The sequence below is a fragment of the Pholcus phalangioides genome, unplaced genomic scaffold (assembly GCF_987345545.1).
Source record: "Pholcus phalangioides strain wild (caught in Gottingen) unplaced genomic scaffold, Ppha-v1.0 ptg000007l_1, whole genome shotgun sequence".
NCBI classification, from domain to species: domain Eukaryota; kingdom Metazoa; phylum Arthropoda; class Arachnida; order Araneae; family Pholcidae; genus Pholcus; species Pholcus phalangioides.
Window position 1 is genome coordinate 33,659,134 of NW_028301600.1, and position 19,974 is coordinate 33,679,107.

Here is a 19,974-nt window from a genome sequence, read left to right on the forward strand (position 1 = left end):
TACCTATAATGCTTTTAAGAAATTTGGAGACAGAGACTCTGCGTGAAGAAATTGCACAATTACATCATTGAAGCAACGATTCTAACTGGATGTGCTGAAGGAGAAGACGTTTTCATTCCACGTATTCCAATTATCACTCAAGAAATGTCATTCACTTTCAAGTGATTACAGTTCCAGATTCGTTTAGCTTTTGCATGATAATCAACAAAGCACAAGGCCAGTCGTTAGCAGTGGCAGGTATCAACCTACTTGAGCCCTGTTTTTCCCATGGACAGCTTTACGTCGCCTGTTCGTGTGTTGGTAATCCCAAAAATTTGTACATCTACACACCAGATGAAAAAACAGAAATATTGTGTATCCACAAGCGATTGCCTTAGTTTGCCGAAGTTTTTAATTAAAATATTTAAAAATAAAAGTAATTTTTTCTTACTTGACGCAGAAATTTTTTGATTAAGAAATAATTCATAAGCTATACATATATAAATTTTTTATGGGGCGGGCAACATTGCCAGATATCAGTTAGTGAATCTATATCCTTGATAGTATTGTCATTGGCGTAGGCAAAGAAAAGGGGTTGTTGCTATTAAATCCCCTTGAGCCAATTATTTTTCTGGAAACTGCCCCCTTCAGAAGAAAAAAAATTGAAACAGTAACAACTTGATGTTGTGTCGTCTTCAAGTGCAAAGTTTACATTGATTGAAGATAATTCAATAATTTATTGTATTTTTTCTGTATTGTATTATGTTTATTTTGCATTTCCATTATTTTCATAAATCAAAAATTAATTAAATTCAAACATATTTGTACAAACAATATTTGAATAATTTTCCTCTAATGAGAAAACGGGGAGGGGGGTAAGGGGTAGGAAATAATCATGGTCGCAAGGGGGCCATGGGCAAAAAAAGGTTGAGAACCACTGATGTATCATATATATATATATATTCAGTGACAAATATTTTTTAGTAATTATTAAAAAAATGTACAATATATTTTACATTATATATACAATTATAAATTTTTTACTTTATTTTCAATAATTTATTTTTATTTTACTTCAATTACATATGAGATCATTACATAATTTTACCCATTATGTCAATTGAACCTTTATTAACGATTCCATTTCCTGGCAATCAATCAAATAATGTAAAAGTCATAGGTTTCAGGTGTTTCAGGTTTCTGTTATAAACCTGTGAGTGGCAAGGACTTCTCAACTCATGAGATGGCAGCAGTGTCCAAAGGAGGAAAATTTTCAACCATGCAATCGACTGTTTTGACAAGGGGACACCAGTATCGATTGTTAAGGGATGATTCTAGGTTGTGGTGTTGCAAAGAATTTTTCTCTAGTATGGTTGTTAATAAATGGAATAGCTTTTCCCTGGTGGTAGTAAATTCTAACACAATTGACACATTTAAAAAGAAATACAATAAACACGTGTTGGGTTAAATTCAGAAGCTAACCATTCTTAGGGGCCATTTAAGTATTACATCATCATCGATGGGGGGGGGGGGAGGGGGTTTCAGATTTGCTGACTTTTGATGACAAGGGGGGGAGGGGGTTTCAGATTTGCTGACTTTTGATGACAAGGGGGGGAGGGGGTTTGGATAATGCTTTCAAAAACGAGAAAACCATTCGGTAGTTTGTGGGCACCTGAACTAACATTCTCCCTATTCATAAGTCCCCTACAGATCCACTTTAGTGAGCTCTAAATGTTTCCCGGATCCAAGTGATCTGGAAATGTGTCCGGGCTGCCTAAGTGCTCTGAAACTGTGCCACAAGTCACTCAAGTGATCCGTAATTACATCTTGCGATTCACTTAAGTAATCTGAGAATGTGCCACGGGTAACTTAAGTGATGTAGAACCGCACTGGGGGCCACTTAAGTGCTCTAAAACTACGACATACATCACTCAAGGGGTCTCTAAATGTCTCACGGATCGCTTAAGTGTTCTGGAACTGTGCCCTGGGTCATTTAAGTGATCTGAAAATGTGCCACCGCTTAAATGCTCTGGAATTCTACCATAGGACACTTAAGCGATCTGTAAATGTGCCGCTTAGTTAATTTTTACAAAATTAGCTTTGAAGAGGGCAGGCCACATCAGATAACCCCCAGGGCCATATTTGGTCCACGGGCTAAGGGCCGTTATGCGATTTATCATTATATGGCTTAGAGGGTGGGTAGCAATGAATTTATTAAAGATAAATTTTTTGAGTTCATAGCCTTCAAATAGCAATGAAATTAACAGAAATTCATTATAACATATAAAGGTATTTTCATCTGAAATTTCAATTAAAAAAAATATTTTTTTGCATTAAAAAAATTAATTTTTGATCATGGGGGCACGAGACCCTATGCCCCCGCCCCCGTGTACGTCTCTGTTCCCACCAATATACGTTAGGATTCTGGAGGCAGAGCTGATTTTGCTGGGAAGGAGGTCAAAAACGGCTAAAAAAATTTGCTTACGTAATACTTGAACAGCCCCTTATATTATATAAGACAACCATAAATATTTTTTATGGGCATTGTATTATATTTTATCATGTATATATATATATATATATATATATATATACTCTGAAGAGCCAAAAAAACTGGTACACCTGCCTAATATCGTGTAAGGCCCCTGCGAGCCCGCAGAAGTGCCGCAACACGACGTGGCATGGACTCGACTAATGTCTGAAGTAGTGCTGGAGGTAATTGACACCATGAATCCTGCAGGGCTGTCCATAAATCCATAGTAGTAAGAGGGGGTGGAGATCTCTTCTGAACAGCACGTTGCAAGGCATCCCAGATATGTTCAATAATGTTCATGTCTGGGGATTTAGGTGGCCAACGGAAGTGTCTAAAGTCAGAAGAGTGTTCCTGGAGCCACTTTGTAGCAATTCTGGACGTGTGGGGTGTCGCATTGTCCTGCTGAAATTGTCCAAGTCCGTCGGAATGCACAATGGACATGAATGGGTGCAGGTGATAAGACAGGATGCTTACGTACCTGTCACCTGTCAGAGTCGTATCTAGACGTATCAGGGGTCCCATATCACGCCAACTGCACACGTCCCATACCATCACAGAGGCTCCACCAGCTTGAACAGTCCCCTGTTGACATGTAGGGTTCATGGATTCATGAGGTTGTCTCCATACCCGTACACGTCCATCAGCTCGAAGCAATTGGAACCGAGACTCGTCAGACCAGGCAACGTGTTTCCAGTCCTCAACAGTCCAATGTCGGTGTTGTCTGGCCCAGGCGAGGCGTAAAGCTTTGTGTCGTGCAGTCATCAAGAGGGTACACGAGTGGGCCTTCGGCTCCGAAAGCCCATATCGATGATGTTTCGTTGAATGGTTCGCACGCTGACACTTGTTGATGGCCCAGCATTGAAATCTGCAGCAATTTGCGGAAGGGTTGCACGTCTGTCACGTTTAATGATTCTCGTCAGTCGTCGTTGGTCCCGTTCTTGCATGATCTTTTTCCGGCCGCAGCGATGTCGAAGATTTAATTTTTTACCGGATTCCCGATATTCACGGTACACTCGTGAAATGGTCGTACGTGAAAATCCAAATTTCATCGCTACCTCGGAGATGCTATGTCCCATCTCTCGTGCACCGACTATAACACCACGTTCAAACTCACTTAAATCTCGATAACTTGCCATTGTAGCAGCAGTAACCGATCAAACAACTATGCCAGACACTTGTTGTTATATATAGGCGTTGCCGACCACAGTGCCGTACTTTGATTGGTTCCATATCTCTTTATTTGCATACGCATGCCTGTGTCAGTTTTTTTGGCTCTTCAGTTTACATACATAGTCTTAGTATTTAACCCTTTAAGCAATTTTTATATGATTGAAACGATCCGCATTATAACTGCCACTGTGGAAATCACTAAACCATCTGTAAAATGCCCCTTTTTTTTTCAAGAATATTTTTTCTGATTTTCTGAAAAAGATAGTGCTTTTCCCCCCCACTCCAAAAATATTAGAATTATAAACCAAAGAAAAAAATTATTCTGGCTTTATTACTTATACTATATACATATTCCTTTACTACCGAAAAGGAAAGGAAAAGAAAAGCACTGTCTCCCTCCTTCTGTTATCAAATTTTGAATGAAAGCTGACTCCATCCACTGGCAGCTGATCTGATAGGTTGGGGGAATGGAAAACATGTTTACGAAAAAAGCCTCTATTACAGACATAGCTGGGCTCTTTGCATTGAGAAAATACTAAGATTTTAAGGTGGTGAGATATCTTGTAATTACCGAAATATGAGGAATCAAGTTAAGCACAAGATATCTCGCCAATGCCACTGTAAGGGTTAAAACAGAAAGCTTAAAGCAAAGGTCATAAAATAACAACTCAAAAATGCTCCTGTTTATTTATAATATTTAACAAATTCAAAACCAAGCTAATGTCTACTAAAGAGAGAGGAAAATTAGATATTATAATAACAACAGTCGAAGTTATTTACAGACAAATGATTTATAGATATGATTAGAAAGAACTCCATGAATGAATTGTTTGTGTTCAGCTTAAAATCCATTCCAAAATTCATCATAGGCATATATTGCACTATATTAACTATTTGGTATGAGCAATCAAACAAAGAGGAAAAATAAAAATCCAAGCCACATGAAAAATCTCATTGTATGCAAAGTATTGTTATATTCATATTTGTTACATAAATCGAAAATACAATTTTACCAGCTTAAAAGTTTTTTGATTGTGCCTCTTTTCTTCAGTTGATATGTCCATTCATCTATTTCCTTCAGATTCAAAGGAATGGTTTTCTGCTTATATATGTGATTTTTTTCCCCAAAATGAGGTTTATTACATTTTTATGAACCTTGTAAGTGAATTTCGACAAGTGTTTGAATGCTTTGAAAAAACCTCTGTAACATTCAATCAATTGCAAATTGAGTTGTGTGATTTCATTTTCTTATAATTTCAAAGACTTGAAAAATATTTAACATGATTTTCATAGTCGCATGAATAATATGTAATTTTGAAACTTATTTTCATGATCACATTGATATGAAACAAATTACTGTTTATGCAAAATAGTTATTTTTCTTTTTAGGTTTTTGTATTGATGCAGTTTGATCCTGGCCTTGAATACAAGCCTAACAGAGGTGGTGAAGAAGCAAAGGAAGATAATTCCTGACTCCTATACTGTAGCGCCTTGACAGACGGACCATACTCATTTATATAATAAAAGTTATACAGGATGAAGAAATTCTTAGAATGGATGATTGCTCAGAAAACTGAAGGCATAACCCACTAAATTTTTAGCCGATGGAGAAGGAAATTTGGCTTTCTGCACAATCATATCTTTCGGCTAATTATAGTGCCTCAAATGTGGGTGTGGCAAATGTTATTTTTATCATAAACTTTCTATGAAATTTCAATCTCATATATATATATATATATTTCTTGAAAGTGTTTCTTACTATTACCCTTGTCTGTTTACATTGTTTTCTTCTTGAAGCCGACTATTTGCAGTCTTGAAATATTTGTAAAGAAATGACTGCATTCCAAAAGTAATGATAAAAAAAAGCAAGAAAAGAAATGAAGAAAATCACTCTGAACATTTTGTATCATATATATCCTATCTCAGTATTCAAGCAAGACAGAAAAAAACATTTTGAAATCCCTACTATTTGATGATGTTTAAGCCCATTAATTCCAACAGTACTACTAAATGGATTATTTGCCCTTTAGAAAAGAAGCCACAGTTGCCTTTGAAAGATTCAATTACCTCAATGGTTAAAATTGAGAAATGAAACCGTATCAGGAATCAAATTGCTGAAGAGCAAATCTACGTGAACAAGTGAAAGAAAGTGACATTCCTGTTGCAGTATTATGCATGATTTGATGCAAAATTCTTAAAGAATGCGCACAAAGATCTATGAGAAACTGCCAAAATTCCTATCATATCCTGAAAGAAAGAAAATATAATGCTCGAGAAAAATTTGGCTATAAACTTTGTGAAAGAACTGTCAACGCCAAGGCCGCTACAGTAAAAATGTCTGTGCACAGCTCTTCGTATTAAGCACTGCTGAGATATTTGCCATTCAAGCAGAAATATCTGTATGGTGCACAAATTTGCTCATCTTGGGTATATTTCGTTGCAGCTCCACTCAATTATTGGAATGGATTCCCAGTGCTCTTATGTGTTTCAGAAATTTGAATTTTCTGCAATGTTGGAAAAAGTCTGTAAAATGTTTGAAAAACTCTGTATTCCAGCACACACACAATTCCATTCCTTGAAGTGCTTAACTGATTAAACATCAGTGTTGCACGAGTGTAAATATAGATAAATGAAGTCAGTTGTTTTCATTATCATGTGAAAAGCATCATGGAGCTAACTGAGGCTCATACTTGCAACAAAGAGCATTGACTAATAAAAGACATCGAAAATATTGTCATAAATTTCCCAGATGGCCAAGTTACCACTTTGCTATTTTTTCTAGGTGAAATACGCATGAGCGGAGATACGGGAGGGGAATTCATGGTGGGGGGTGCAGTCCCCACCAAATTTATCAATAATGGAGCCAACTGACCTAATATATACGTATATATATATACCAACATCATCATCATGCCCCCTCCCAGACTATCTCCGCTTATGGAAATATGATTCTGTTATACAGAAGAAACAGCAGATCCACACTGCAAGTTCCATAGTTGAGGGTCAGATGGATCTGTGATCCATCCACAAAAACATCATGAACTTATGAAAACCTCAACGTGCTACTGAGTCAGATGTCTTTTGCATTACTGATATTTTGGACTACTTTAACAGTAGGGTTTTAAATTATATATTGCCTTTTCAATGTACAAAAAATATATTACTATGCATTTATTTTATTTTCATATTATTTTTTACTTTTAATGTACTTCTTATTTCATACTGTAACCAGAGTAGATGGCTCATTTGATCATATTCATATTCCTTCGACCATATTATATAGCAACAGTTTTTAAGTGAACTGAATTTATTTTTTATTGTATTTTTTGAAGAATATGCCAGACTTCTTTTAAAAATTCCATTATCACTAAAATTACAAAGTATTAATTGATTTCATATGCAAACACATCATATATATATTCACAAGCACCACACATTATTTTCAATGAAATTCAACTAGTTTGTGATCTCTGATGTTTATAACCTATAAATCTTGGAAATATACAAGTGCATTTATGACAAAACATAGAAATATGACCTTATAATTTCATATCCTCCTTTTTAATTACTGCTTGTTATGTTTAGTTAAAAAATAACAACAAATGTGAATAAATGTTTTTAATTTATTTAATTTTAATACACTTCAAATGATTTTTAACTAAAATAATCTCACAAAATTTAAACAAGAATCACACCACCTTATGTGCACAATAATGATTCTTCTAGTGAGTTATAGAATTGCACTGAATTATAGGATACATTTCCAAATAAGTTTTTTTAGTTTCTTCAAAAAAAGAATATATTTCAAGATACCATTACTTTACGAAGGTCTTCCAAAAATTTGTAAAACTTACAAGATGGTATGATTGAAAGTCTTTTCATAAAGCAAGTGCTGGTTTCTCAAGACTCGTTAACGCCCTCATGACACTGACTGAGTTGCAACGTTGCTGTACATTTAATCACTTTTGTGCCGGAACTTTGTGCATATTTTGGAAATTTAAATAGTAATTATTTGTGCTGAAAATATTTTCACTGAAATCCTGAACAAACAAATTCTTACTTTTGTCTTATCTGAATTCTCAACTTCAGGCAGGAGCAGAACTAAAAGGGGATGGGAGTTTAAGTGGCAGCAGATTTTTATGATAAAATTTAAAAAAAAGTTTTTTACTTTCAAACATAATGAGAAAAAAACTGATACAGAGCTATGGAGTTTTATAATGCGGGGTAGGAGACTGCAAGATAGAATTTTTGCCAGAAAGGAAAAACTTTAATTATAGCCCTGATTTTAGGCATGATGGAAACACATAGAACTCAAAGTTTTTGTGCGTACAAATACATAACATCTTTCATTTGTTTGGTACACCATTCACTGAGGTATTATTTGATGTTATATTTAGCCTGTGATTTCATCCAAGGTTAAAACTGATTTCTCTTTAGAAATATAGCAAGTGATCATCCCCGGGAACAGAGAAACAGCTGCAGGAAAAGCAAAGGTTTCCTTTCCAATAAGAAATAAGAATTCACTGTAAATACATACTGTATCCCAAAAAAAAATGTCTACAGATTAAAATTTCCGGTTATAATTGAAGGGAAAAAAAGAGAAGTTTGAAAATTCCTAAAATGTGACCAATAGCTAGAAAACTCCCAAAAAGTAACAATGTAAAAAAATATGACATTATAAAAATATGAGCCCTAGTAATGAGTGTACGAGTTCCTTTTCATTTCAGAAATGTTTTTTCAGAAACTATTTAGCAAGGATCAAATATAACAGTAATTTCTGGTAAGATGTATCCCAACTGCTGGGATGTATAAGCCAAACAAAGAATAATAAATGGAGAAAAAACTTTCTCCTAGAGATGCCACAGCTTTTTGTGATGTGATCTTGCATGACCTGCACTCAAATTTCATTCAAGATGTAAAGAAAACCACACACATTAAAATAAAATGAAATGTTGTAAACATCATGAACTCAAGTAGGGGTGTTTTTTCTGACTAACTAGCACAATATCGGTATAGAACTCTACATATAACTTTTGAATCTAATTTTTTCCCTTTTTACTCTGATTTTACAATATTAACAAAATATTGACATCACAAGATGGGCAAATAGAGAATACTCATACAAACATTTGTAGGAAGATATGTGAAATGCGCTTGATCACATGGGCTCACAGGTCTTCACCCAATAACAAGCAATCTTATTCTCTCAATCTAGACTCTCCATTTTGTTATTTCCTATATATATATATATATATATAAAGAAGAATTTCATTTATTGAAAAGTTCTTTGCCATAACTGCTCCCATGCTCATATATGTGCATTGACCAATATGCATTGAAACTTGTACATATGTGATAAGCTAATAAAAATAATTAGCTTATTGTGATGAGCCTGCTCTTTTAGCAATGTGCTCAACAAATTGGAATGAAAATTTAGCACTTTCTAATCAGCCTGATATTTTTTAGGCTTATTGTAATGAGCCTATTTATTAGCCTTTAATTCTAATTAGAAATTTTGCAATTGTTTGCTTAAACAGCCTGTTTCCATCCAGGCTTATTGCAATAAGCTGAATTTTTGAATTAGCCTATTGCATATATATACCAAGCAAAACTTTATATTGCCTCCTGGCAGTCAAGAAAAATTGACATCCTCATTCTTGATGGAAAAAACTTGTTCATAGGATATTGGAAACACTGACCGTGACGAAAAAATTCATATTAATAACTCCAGCCAAAAAAGATTTCAATGGGGGTTGGTGTAAGACTAACTTTATGCCAAAGTCTCCCAAACTTTTTTGTACCGTTACCCTTCCAAAAAATTTAATTGCTCTACTCCTTATGACCCTACTGATCTATTCCAGTGTCCGCTTTGGGAAAATGACCACTTTTGGAAACACTGCTTAAGCAGTGGTTCCAAAAGTGGTCATTGTTTTCAAAAACTAGTAAATTTTTTAGTAGGCAACTCAAAAAAAAAAAATTATTGAATGAGGTCTATATCCTCTTCAAACCAACACTGGCTATTAAAACAAGTTTGTTTACTTTTTTTTGACTGATTTATGTTTATTGTATGTCAAAATGTCCTTGAAAAATAATTTTTTTAATTGATTAATTTAAAAAAATGAGTAGATATCTTTACTAGGAATATTTGAGTTAGGTGCACACATGTGCACCTCACGTCTGGACTTGTAAAAAGAATCATTAAAACTGTTAAAAATAATAATAGCAAAATCTGGGTCGTGAAGAGGTTATATTAACCACAGGAGTGCTAAAAACAAACATTTACAAACTGAATAACCCATGACTTTATTAAGGGAACTCATGGTAGAGATTACAATGTTGTATTTACAAAGCACCACAACTACATAAACATACCGCAAGCTCTAAAAAAATTATATTTTTTATAACTTTAGTAGTTATCCAGAGAAATGTAGTAATTGAATGAAATAATGTAAGAAATGCGAGATTGAAGATAAAATTTAGACTATATTAACTTTTACTAATATAAAATGCAGCATACTCTTTGTTCTCTGAAATTGCTGAATGAATGCAGTGATTCACTGAATATTAACATTGCTTTCTTTAAATAAATATATTTTTCCCCAATAGCCACTAGGAAACAAGGACTGGATAGGGGCAAGGGAGAAACAAAACTCGCGTAGGCAAGATTAAGACCCCCGGTTTCAGCTGAAGCATGCAACATTGTTGGATGCTTTAAAGTTAAAATGTGATTTACTAATTAATTTCATTCAGCAGTTTTAGAAAAAAAAATAAAACTTAAATGTCATATCAATTATTAGTTTCCCTTTTATTTTTATTTAAAGTTTAAGTTCAAATTAATGCAATTTGATGCTTTATTACTGATACTCAAGATTTCCCATTTAACCTGAGAGTGCATGGGTTGAGTTTGCGAGATGCATATGCATCTCTCTACCTGTGAGGTTCCCACTAATTTCCTATTCAAACTTGTTCATCTACTGTGCCAACTTCAGGCATGTGGAGGATATTTTTTTTTCAGGAACTCTTGAAAGATTTATCAGTATTTAGGTTTGCAAGACCCAACCCATGCAGTCAGGCAACATTTTTTTTTCAATGTTAGTTGATATGGTTATTTTAAAATTACTGTAAAGATATGAACGTTCATATTTTCATATTATATAAGGTTTATTTCACATACATTACATTAAAAGAAAATTCATTTCATTGTTTTTATCACTGAGTTTCTGCTTTTGTATGATGTTATGTATGATCCAGAACCGTTAATTTGAAATTACTATAAAATAGTATAGCAAAGTTTAATTACATTCATATTATGTTCATAATTTAACTAAAATTAGTCATTAATCAACCGAAATATTATAAATAAAAGTTGTATAAATATTATTTTTTATATAAATATATTCAAAAATGGGTCAGTGAGACCCAACCCAAGCACTCACGGAACATTTTCTCACCCATTTACTTGTGGATTGAAGTATTTTCCTAATTAAAATGTTTTTCATGTTTTATTTAACACTTTATGAGTGGGGTCCACCGTACTATCTTTATGATAACAATATTCTTTCAATAACTTTAATTACACAAAAATAAAAAATATTTCAAACACCACCAGCCTTTGGTGTGTGTGGTGTTTTGAAATTTTAAATAAGTTTTTCCTACATTATCAAAAGGGAAGAAAGGATATTTGCCAACGTCAGCAGGTGAATAACGAGTTGCATTCCAATCTCCTGCTTACAATATGTTAAAATTCTAATTATATAATTCTACATGAGTTTCATACTTAAAGTAAACTGAAAGTGATCAAGTGTATTTATATGCTCGTAATATATCTTAACTACATGTGTGAAAGAATTAAGAGCGTGTGCGTGCATTTGCCCTAAAAAAAATATTTGTGTGTGTGTTTAAAGGTCTTATTAGTTAATCAATACTATTGTTTAAAATGCTATTTGATTATAAGTAAGCTAGTTTTCAAATAAATTTACAGTTTAATAAAACTAAATAAAACCATCTTTTTAAAAGAAACTATAAAAAACTAATTTTGTATGACTAAAAATTATTTTCTGTTACAGTAAATTATATGGAAAGTTTTTTGCATACACAACTCTGGTTTTTATCCATTCATTCATATAAAACATCATCTCTAAACCACATTTACGTCTTATTAAATTTCATGTTAATAAAAGAATTTTCGTGAAAATAAAAAAAGTTAGTATTTTTGCAATAGGCCATTGAAAAATTGGAATAAATAAACCACAAAAATATGGTAATAGTTTGAGACTTCGAGTGTGAATTTGGAAGCATGAGTATAGTTACATGGAAAGCTTATAATGTCCATGCAACCTGCAGAGACCCTTAAGGCCATTTAGGTACTCATATTTCTCGTCAGTTTATGGAAAAAGAGGGGATTGTCTGAGAAAATAAGTGGCATGTAGCCAGCAAAAGAAAAATTCAAGGTCACATAAAAAAACGAAGGGGCAGAGCATAATTTTCTTTGAACCGATAAGACAAGTTATAGCTTGTAAACTCATGCTTCAGTTTTACGTCTTTTTTCTTCAATTTTTCTTTTCGTCTTTTTTCAAATTTAATGGAAAGGGGGGGGGGGCTCAAATGGCCTCAGCCCCCTAGGTTCCAGCACCTATGTAAGCAGTAAATTTTTAACTGGTCTTTTCAGCTTGCATAAATACATCATTTTCACAAGTATGATAGTTTATTTTGTGGGAAGTGAGTAATTATGAAAGTGAGAAATCCAGTTGATTCATTATTCTGTTCACTGATCAGATTTCTTAATGCAAGAGTACAAATTTCCAGCAAACCAACCCAATATGAAATAAAGATGACAACAGTGTTTTGGGACAAAGGTTGAACTTTGTGAATCCTGTAAAAACCCTTTCATTGCAAGTCTATTGCACAAAACTCTTTTAGAATTACAGCAGCATTCAGAAATATTGCTGAACTAGCAAGAAATTTTATGCAAAGAGAGAGAGTAAAAAAAAATTTACTGAATAGTATAAAAAAATATTATATGACTGTAGAAAAATTGAAGATATTTGCTTGCAACCGGCAATAAATTGGTGGTAAAAAAAACACAAATGAGAAGAATCTATCAGCCTTTACTTCTTAGAAACATCCTATGTGTATAATGCTTATTTTATAGCTTGATGCTCTTATTTTATATGCTCTCATTTTAAATCAACAATAATTTCTGAAGATAGTGAAAATCATACATAATGATACCCTCTATAGTGATTATTGACTATGTAACAAGATATTATTCTCTGGTTCCAATGCTCTTTTCATAGTGCTAATCTATTGCATCTCTGATAACTCCATTATAACAATGTTTCTCTGATCCCTTTGAGTATCATTATATAGGTGTTTCACAGATGCTATATTAATTTTGTATCATATCAAGAGTAATCATAATTTACAAAGAGTATGCTGCATTTGCATTATTTTTTATGTTGCTATATAAATATTGGTCAATGGGAAGCATTACAAACATTGAAAAGTCTTTTTATGAGTTGATTGTTGCTGAAACTAAGGGTCATGTTATATTGTCTATGTAATATTCATGTTTGCACCCTTGTCCAGTGAAGTATCTTTGATGAAAGCAGTTTTTCAGTGGCTATTGGGTCTTGTGTGTTTGCAATGTAGCAAACACTATTCCATCAACTTCTGGTTACAAATAAAAATATCTATGCTATAGGGCTAAACATTTTCATACAGATATCTGAATATAATACACATCTTTCTGTAGATTTCAATAGGGTTTACATAGATATACTGGTAGGAAAATTTTTGAAGTTAAAAAACTGCAGAAGTGTTGCAATATATAATAGAATACTTAATAAAAGTAAGTTTTCAAACTTAATAATTAGCATTATATATGCTCGACAAAATTGTAAACAGTTTGAGAAACAGATGAAACTGTTAATAAATTGTTTACCGTCAAACAGTTTAAAAAACACCCAGTTTGATTTTAAATCAAACAAATGACCAACTCTGCTGTTTTCCTTTTCATGAAAAATTCACATCAGAAAAGTACAGTACACACACACAGTTGTGAACTACCATAGAAAACTCGTAATTTTCATAAATGTATGTAATTAAGGAGTTTGGAAAATTTTAACTCGATAACTTCGAGAAATCTTATGTTTGATGTTATCAAGTTTTTTTTATATTCCTGATTTAAATGTTATAATTCTGATTCTGGAACGTAATGCAAAGTATTTATTTTTAGCATCCAAAAAAATCAGTATTACTGATTTAATATGTTTTGCTACAACATTCTTATTTGGAGTGTTAAGTTAGTGAAGTGTTTATGTAGATCTCCTGTAAATCAGAGGCAAACCGTGTGAACACTGTGTATAAATTTTTGAAGTATTTTAATCTCCATTTTTAGACAATCGTAAAGTTGTAACTTGCAAGGAAGCTTTACCCTGTTATTGAATCGGTGTATGTATGAGTTCAGCGAAACGAAACATTTGCTTTTGCTTCTTCATAAGCATTGCGAATAAAAAATTGATAAAACAAATATAAACTGTATCTCTATTTTTTCCAGGAAAATACACAACTTCTTATTTTTTATCAAATACCAATATAACAACAGGATCATAACTAGACACCCATTCAGCTAGGACAACCATGCATTACAGTTCCCCTTGTAATGTTGAATCAGTGATGAAAGGAAGCAAGCATAGCAGAAATAGCACCAAATGAATCAGGCAGCCTTGTACCTGTTTTAGTTGGCTCTAGATAGCATTCATAAAAATTTTACACTGACTAAGGCTAAAAACACCTCGGCTGACAAGCAAGACAAAGAATAAAAGGGAGGGAAATGCAGGAAGAATATAGTATCATGACAAGAAGGATCCTTATATAGTCACGCATTGTTTTAAGAATTGATCAGTCACATGATGGTTCTGTTGCTGTTTGGAAACTCTGGGCTTAAGATTTGGCATTTGTTTAAAACTAAAAAAACATCCTAAGTTGTAACGTTCACAGTATAAATAAAACACATACATGGCAAATTTTATCATCTGTACAAGAAACTGAGCATATCTAGAAAAGTTTATATATTTTCATATGAAGTCATATTTTCATGAATTTTTTATCTAAGTTTGACTATATATTGGAAAAATAACTCAAGTTATTAAAATATTGGATGAACTTCAATGGCAACCTCAATCATACATCCATCAAAACGTCTTGCAGTAATATTAAGGTAAAGAAAAAGACATTTTTAATTTATATTAAATAATTTATTTCGCAATTGAAAGAAAATGAAAATCCCCAAAAAAAGGCAAACACAGCTAGACTGTACAAACATAGCCAATGAACAGTCTTGTGCATTCTGTACTTGTATAAGTTTGAAGGATCAAGATGGTAGACATGAGTTATGGGTTGAGCATTAGGACCCTTTGAATTGCCTTCATACTGGGTGGCTTATGTTGTGTTCATAAACAAAGTCATGAACTAGTTCTTGCATTTTATTTCATAATAACTTTTTTTTGTTTGTGGCACGAGAGCATGCACATGCTAACAAGCTGTTAAAGAAGCTTTCATCTTCATCATATATACGATTGCATTGTTTTTTTTTAAATTCTCAATTTATTTTCTTCCATCTTAAAGAGAGCAGGGCCAATGTCAGAATCATTTTGCTTTTGTTGTTTTGAGTGTTGGAAGGTCCTAGTTCATTTCCCTCATTCTGCACTGAATTGTTATCCACTAATGATGGTGAATCGAGTAATAATTCTTTGGCATTTGACTCGGCCTGAAGACTATTTTCTACCTCCATATCACTATCCCGCACTCAACTGTCAATGTCAGGCTCAGCACTAGTTAAATTTTCAGTACCTAATCTGGGGGTAAACTGATCTTGCAAAAAGCTTAAACTTTCAAAATATTACCATGATGATCTCTGAGAGAACTGAGATGCTGCATCTTTGGAAATACTGACTGGAAATGTTTTTAGTTCTTTTCAGAAAGCATCATGCACACTTCTCCATTTCGCTCACACAGCGTTTCCTATAAAAAAATGTTAAATTAAGTGTAAAAGAAGTTTTTTGTTTTAATCTTTTGGCCACAGGATCATCTTTCTGGGCTCCCTGCTGATCATCAACCTGGGTTTCACTTTCTGGATGAGTGTGAAAACAGTGTCATTAATTGTATGAGAAATTATAAAAACAATTTGGGAAGTGTTGCAACAAATAAATATGAAAGTCCTCACTGGAAATATGTTACAACAGATCCCCAGAGAATTCTATGAGAAATGGAATTTTCCAAACTGCCTAGGTGCCATTGATGGCAAATACATTCAATTTAAATGCATGCCCCCCCCCCCCCAGGAAACATATACTACAACTTACAACTATAAAAACTTTTATTCTATTGTTCTTAAAGCTGTTGTTGCGGATTCTAATTATAAATTCATTGCAATTGATGTTGGTGGGTACGGTAAGCAGAGTGATGGAAGTACCTTCCATTCTCCATCACTATTTCATTTGATGAATTCCAAACGTTTGGATATTCCCCCTGAAAAAGTATTGTCAAATATTGATATTGTTGTCCCTTATTGTTTTCACCAGAGATGAAGCATACCCATTGTAATACAACTTGATGAAACCATTCCACAGGCAGAATTTATAATCTAATAAAGAATACTTCAATATGAGGCTTTACTGTACAAGACGTGTTTTTCAGTGTGCTTTCGGTATATTAAATGCTAATTTTATTTTACTATGGAAGCCCATTGAAAGATCACTGAAATTTACAGACCGAATTTTTAAAACCATTTATCTCTTGTATAACATAATTATTGACAAGGAAGTTATTAGTATGTAAGATGAAAGTTGTTGGAGTTCGAAAATGAAAACGACTATGAGCAGAAAAACAACAGGCTGACTACTATTGCCAACGTTGTTAGGGAAACTTATAAAATGTTCTGATGTCAAAATAAAATATCCACCTTGTCACAAAGTTTGTTGAGAATAAATCTGTTATGATGCTGGTAATTTTTTGGATCCCTATGGTTTTAGTAGCAAAAACACTACTGACTCAATGCCCATGCTGATAAGCACTACAGGAGCTGCAAAAAATAGTCTTGATTCCCTGTCCTACTGCAGTGCACGCCACTATATGCAGGCACATAGGAAGAATCTATAAGCTTGATTTTGTCACTGTGCCCTTTTATCCCTCCATTATGTTGCTCGCCGCCTGTGTGTTTTTCCCCTTATGAAAGTTCAGTTTTATCAGCAGTCACATGGTTGTCTAGAATTTATCCAATATTACAGTGTATACAGGGTGTATTGCAAGTCTGTAAACACCTAAAGTGTTAATAAAAATTCAAGGAATTTGTATCTAAATGTAGTTTGCAATTATTATACCTCAAAAATCATTATGGTATAAAGTGACAAAGCCAAAACACAAGGTTTTGAGAGAAGAGCGCTCTAAAAATTCATAACGGCTAAGTACAGTGCACACCACTTGATGTGATCTCATCTGGGCTTTGGGTTTTTGATAACAATCTAAAACACACTCCGAAGCAAATAATATGACCATGTCATGCTCATGTGAGAAACTGGACATCATTTTTTGTACATAAAACTGGTACAATAAAAATTGTGCAAAATGCTGTCCTGCAACTGCATCTCACTAACACGCATTTCCATTTTTTTTTAAAATCATACAGCTACAAAACAAGATTTTGTTCCTTCAAGATCTTTTTTTTATTTAGCTATTATGAGGAACCACAACAGAATTATTAAATGTGGATTGTGATTTTTTTAAAAAATAAGATCCATAGAACCCTTGAAATAGTCTTTTGGCCAAGAAATAATCTATTCAAACAAAATAAACTGAAAAAGTAGAAAGGATTTTTTTAAACGTCAAATTTGTCTCCACCTTCAGAAGTCCATTGCAATAACAGCTCAATGGGTTCATGGATTATAATGGCCCGATTAGAACATTGTGGATTAAGAATGGAATTATTTGTTAACACTGGGAAGGGTACAACTTCTGACTTCCTACATTTTGTACGTTGAATAACAATTTATAGGGAAAAAAAATCAGGTTCAACCTTTTAGCTTCAAACTGCATGAAATAACTGGAAGGAAAAAAATAAATCTATAATTTGATCTGAAATCCTGACAACTGTAAATGAATTTTCCTCCCATTATGATATAGATCTGGTACATACTTTGGAAGTGATTCGAATAAGCATGTATTCACTTCATTTCAATATCAATTACCAGCAGAAATTTACGTCTTTGAAAAAGTTTTCGTTGAAGAATTTGTCCATTCAATTATATCATGTGAGCAAAGAGCTTACAGACATTGGTCAGCATCAGAGTGAAGTGTTTAAGCAGTCTTGAAACTCTAGTAAAATAGCTCTTCTAAGGCTAGCATTACACTATAAAAGTTTTAAAAAAGTTATTTTATAAAACTTAGAAAATGCAACCAATAAGTGCATCGGTTAGATTCAAGTGAATGTAACAATAGACTTATTGGTTGTTTTTTGCAAGTTTTGCAAAAAATCTTTTATCAAACTTCTACAGAGTATAATCCCTGAAGTTAAATTTCATTGAATGTAGGGATAAGCCTTTTGTGATAAGGCAAATGTTAGATTGGTATTATCCAGATCAGGTTAATTTTTCACATTAAGTAGTCCGAGTGCATGTGGCCAATGGGCTCTTAATAAGTTGGTCAATACAGTTAGTGACTCAAATGCAAACAAAAATTTCTTGACTTCTGAAGATTATATAATATGCACATTTTTAAACATACATTCATTATGTACAATTTCTGATATGTCACAAGCCCCTCCCCCACCCCCCAAAAAGAATCTGGTTTGGGTCTGGATCCACAACTTCTTAAGAAGATCCTCTGGATGGCAGTCAAAGAAATTTCTGCAATCATCTATCATGAACAAATCAAACATTTGTTTTTTTTGTTGCCAAAAAAGTCAACTAAGAAAAAATGTGATTGTTTCTGATCAACCAAGGTCTGAGCTAGCTACACACACAACTGGTGTTTACCAAATTCTCTGTAGGCATTACAGGTATATATGACTACAAAAAGATCAGTGACAACTACGATTCAAGAAAATGAGAAGCTGCAGATTGAGGCAGATATGGCAAATCAACCATGGCAGAACATGCCTCCATCTATGAACATAAGGTGCCACTATGTCAGCAACACTCAAATTTAATCAGTAAATAAAAGCTAATGTATTGAATATTGAGAGAATCAACGCTGCAACTAGAAACAAAAACTGATTTCGTCACCTGGGGAAAGTATCCATTTTGGTACCCTTTCCACATTATTTTCAATGAATAAAAAATAAACTTGGTGCACAATTCCTGGTCTATTGCTGGGGACATAAGACCCCTCTGCCCTCCCCAGGGACGGGCTTAAGTATTTTGCGGCCCGGTGCAAAAAAAAATTGTGGCACCTCTGAACAGAGATTTTCCATACTCCAGTGTGTCCATGGGTACTCTGGTGCTTGAGAATGACTGTAAAACTCCTTCGCATAGTTAAAAAAAGCTGTTTGGCAATATGTATGGACATGGCGTCCGCTTCCCAGTGAAAAAATTGCAAGTGCGCCCCCAAGAACTTGAAGATTTGGGGCTCTCAGAGCTAGAAAACCTATTATTTACCCAGGCCCTCAACTTTAGAGGTTCTCTGTCTTGGACTGAATTTTAAGCTATTGCTTTGTTAAGAAGTTAAAGTCCAAATGTAATCAAAACATTTTTATCCCCTTTTGCAGCCCCAAAAAGTTAACAGCCCGGTGCGGCCGCACCCTTCGCACCTGCCTAAGTCCAGTCCTGGCCCTCCCCACGTTGTGGTACAGAGAAGAATGAATGAAAGTCATCAGTATTTAATTTCCAGAGTTAGGAAAGCACAAAAATTGAAACCTCGTCTGACCAGAATAAAAGCAGCCAATCAAATAGTTTGAAAGTTATTGACCAATCATAACAAAGCAGTACAAACTCAGTAAACAAATGCATAGATACAGGCTTCATACCCTTGACTTCACATTAGTTGATACCTATCACACAGATTATCACCATAGCTCCCTCACAAAGGCAGGGCTTCAGCCCTGGGGTCTGGCATAAAACTTATTTTTGTATTTTAACACAATAAAATTCACCAGGGGGCAGAAAAGATCCCAGCCTAGGATGTGGGGACCATTCTTGTCAAACAAAGTACGAAAGCCTGGATAACCAAGCTGAGATCGATATGTAGTTCGGAAAGAAAATTCACATTCCTCTGTGGGGAATCGAACCACCAATCTC

General features: G+C 33.9%; 1 protein-coding gene across 4 annotated transcripts in view; it reads left to right on the forward strand.

Moving 5' to 3' along the window:
* LOC149085212 (calcium-activated potassium channel slowpoke-like) overlaps positions 1-14,745 on the forward strand; it is a 268,638-nt gene extending 253,893 nt beyond the window's left edge. For 3 of the 4 annotated variants that reach the window (XM_089233074.1, XM_089233075.1, XM_089233077.1), the window contains one exon: positions 5,072-14,744. In XM_089233074.1, coding sequence (XP_089089200.1) covers positions 5,072-5,155 — 84 coding nt within the window. In that variant the 3' untranslated portion in view covers positions 5,156-14,744. Of the gene's footprint in view, positions 1-5,071 lie in introns of all 4 variants that reach the window. The other variant, XM_089233076.1, reaches the window with a different exon arrangement.
* Positions 14,746-19,974: the final 5,229 nt, after the last annotated feature.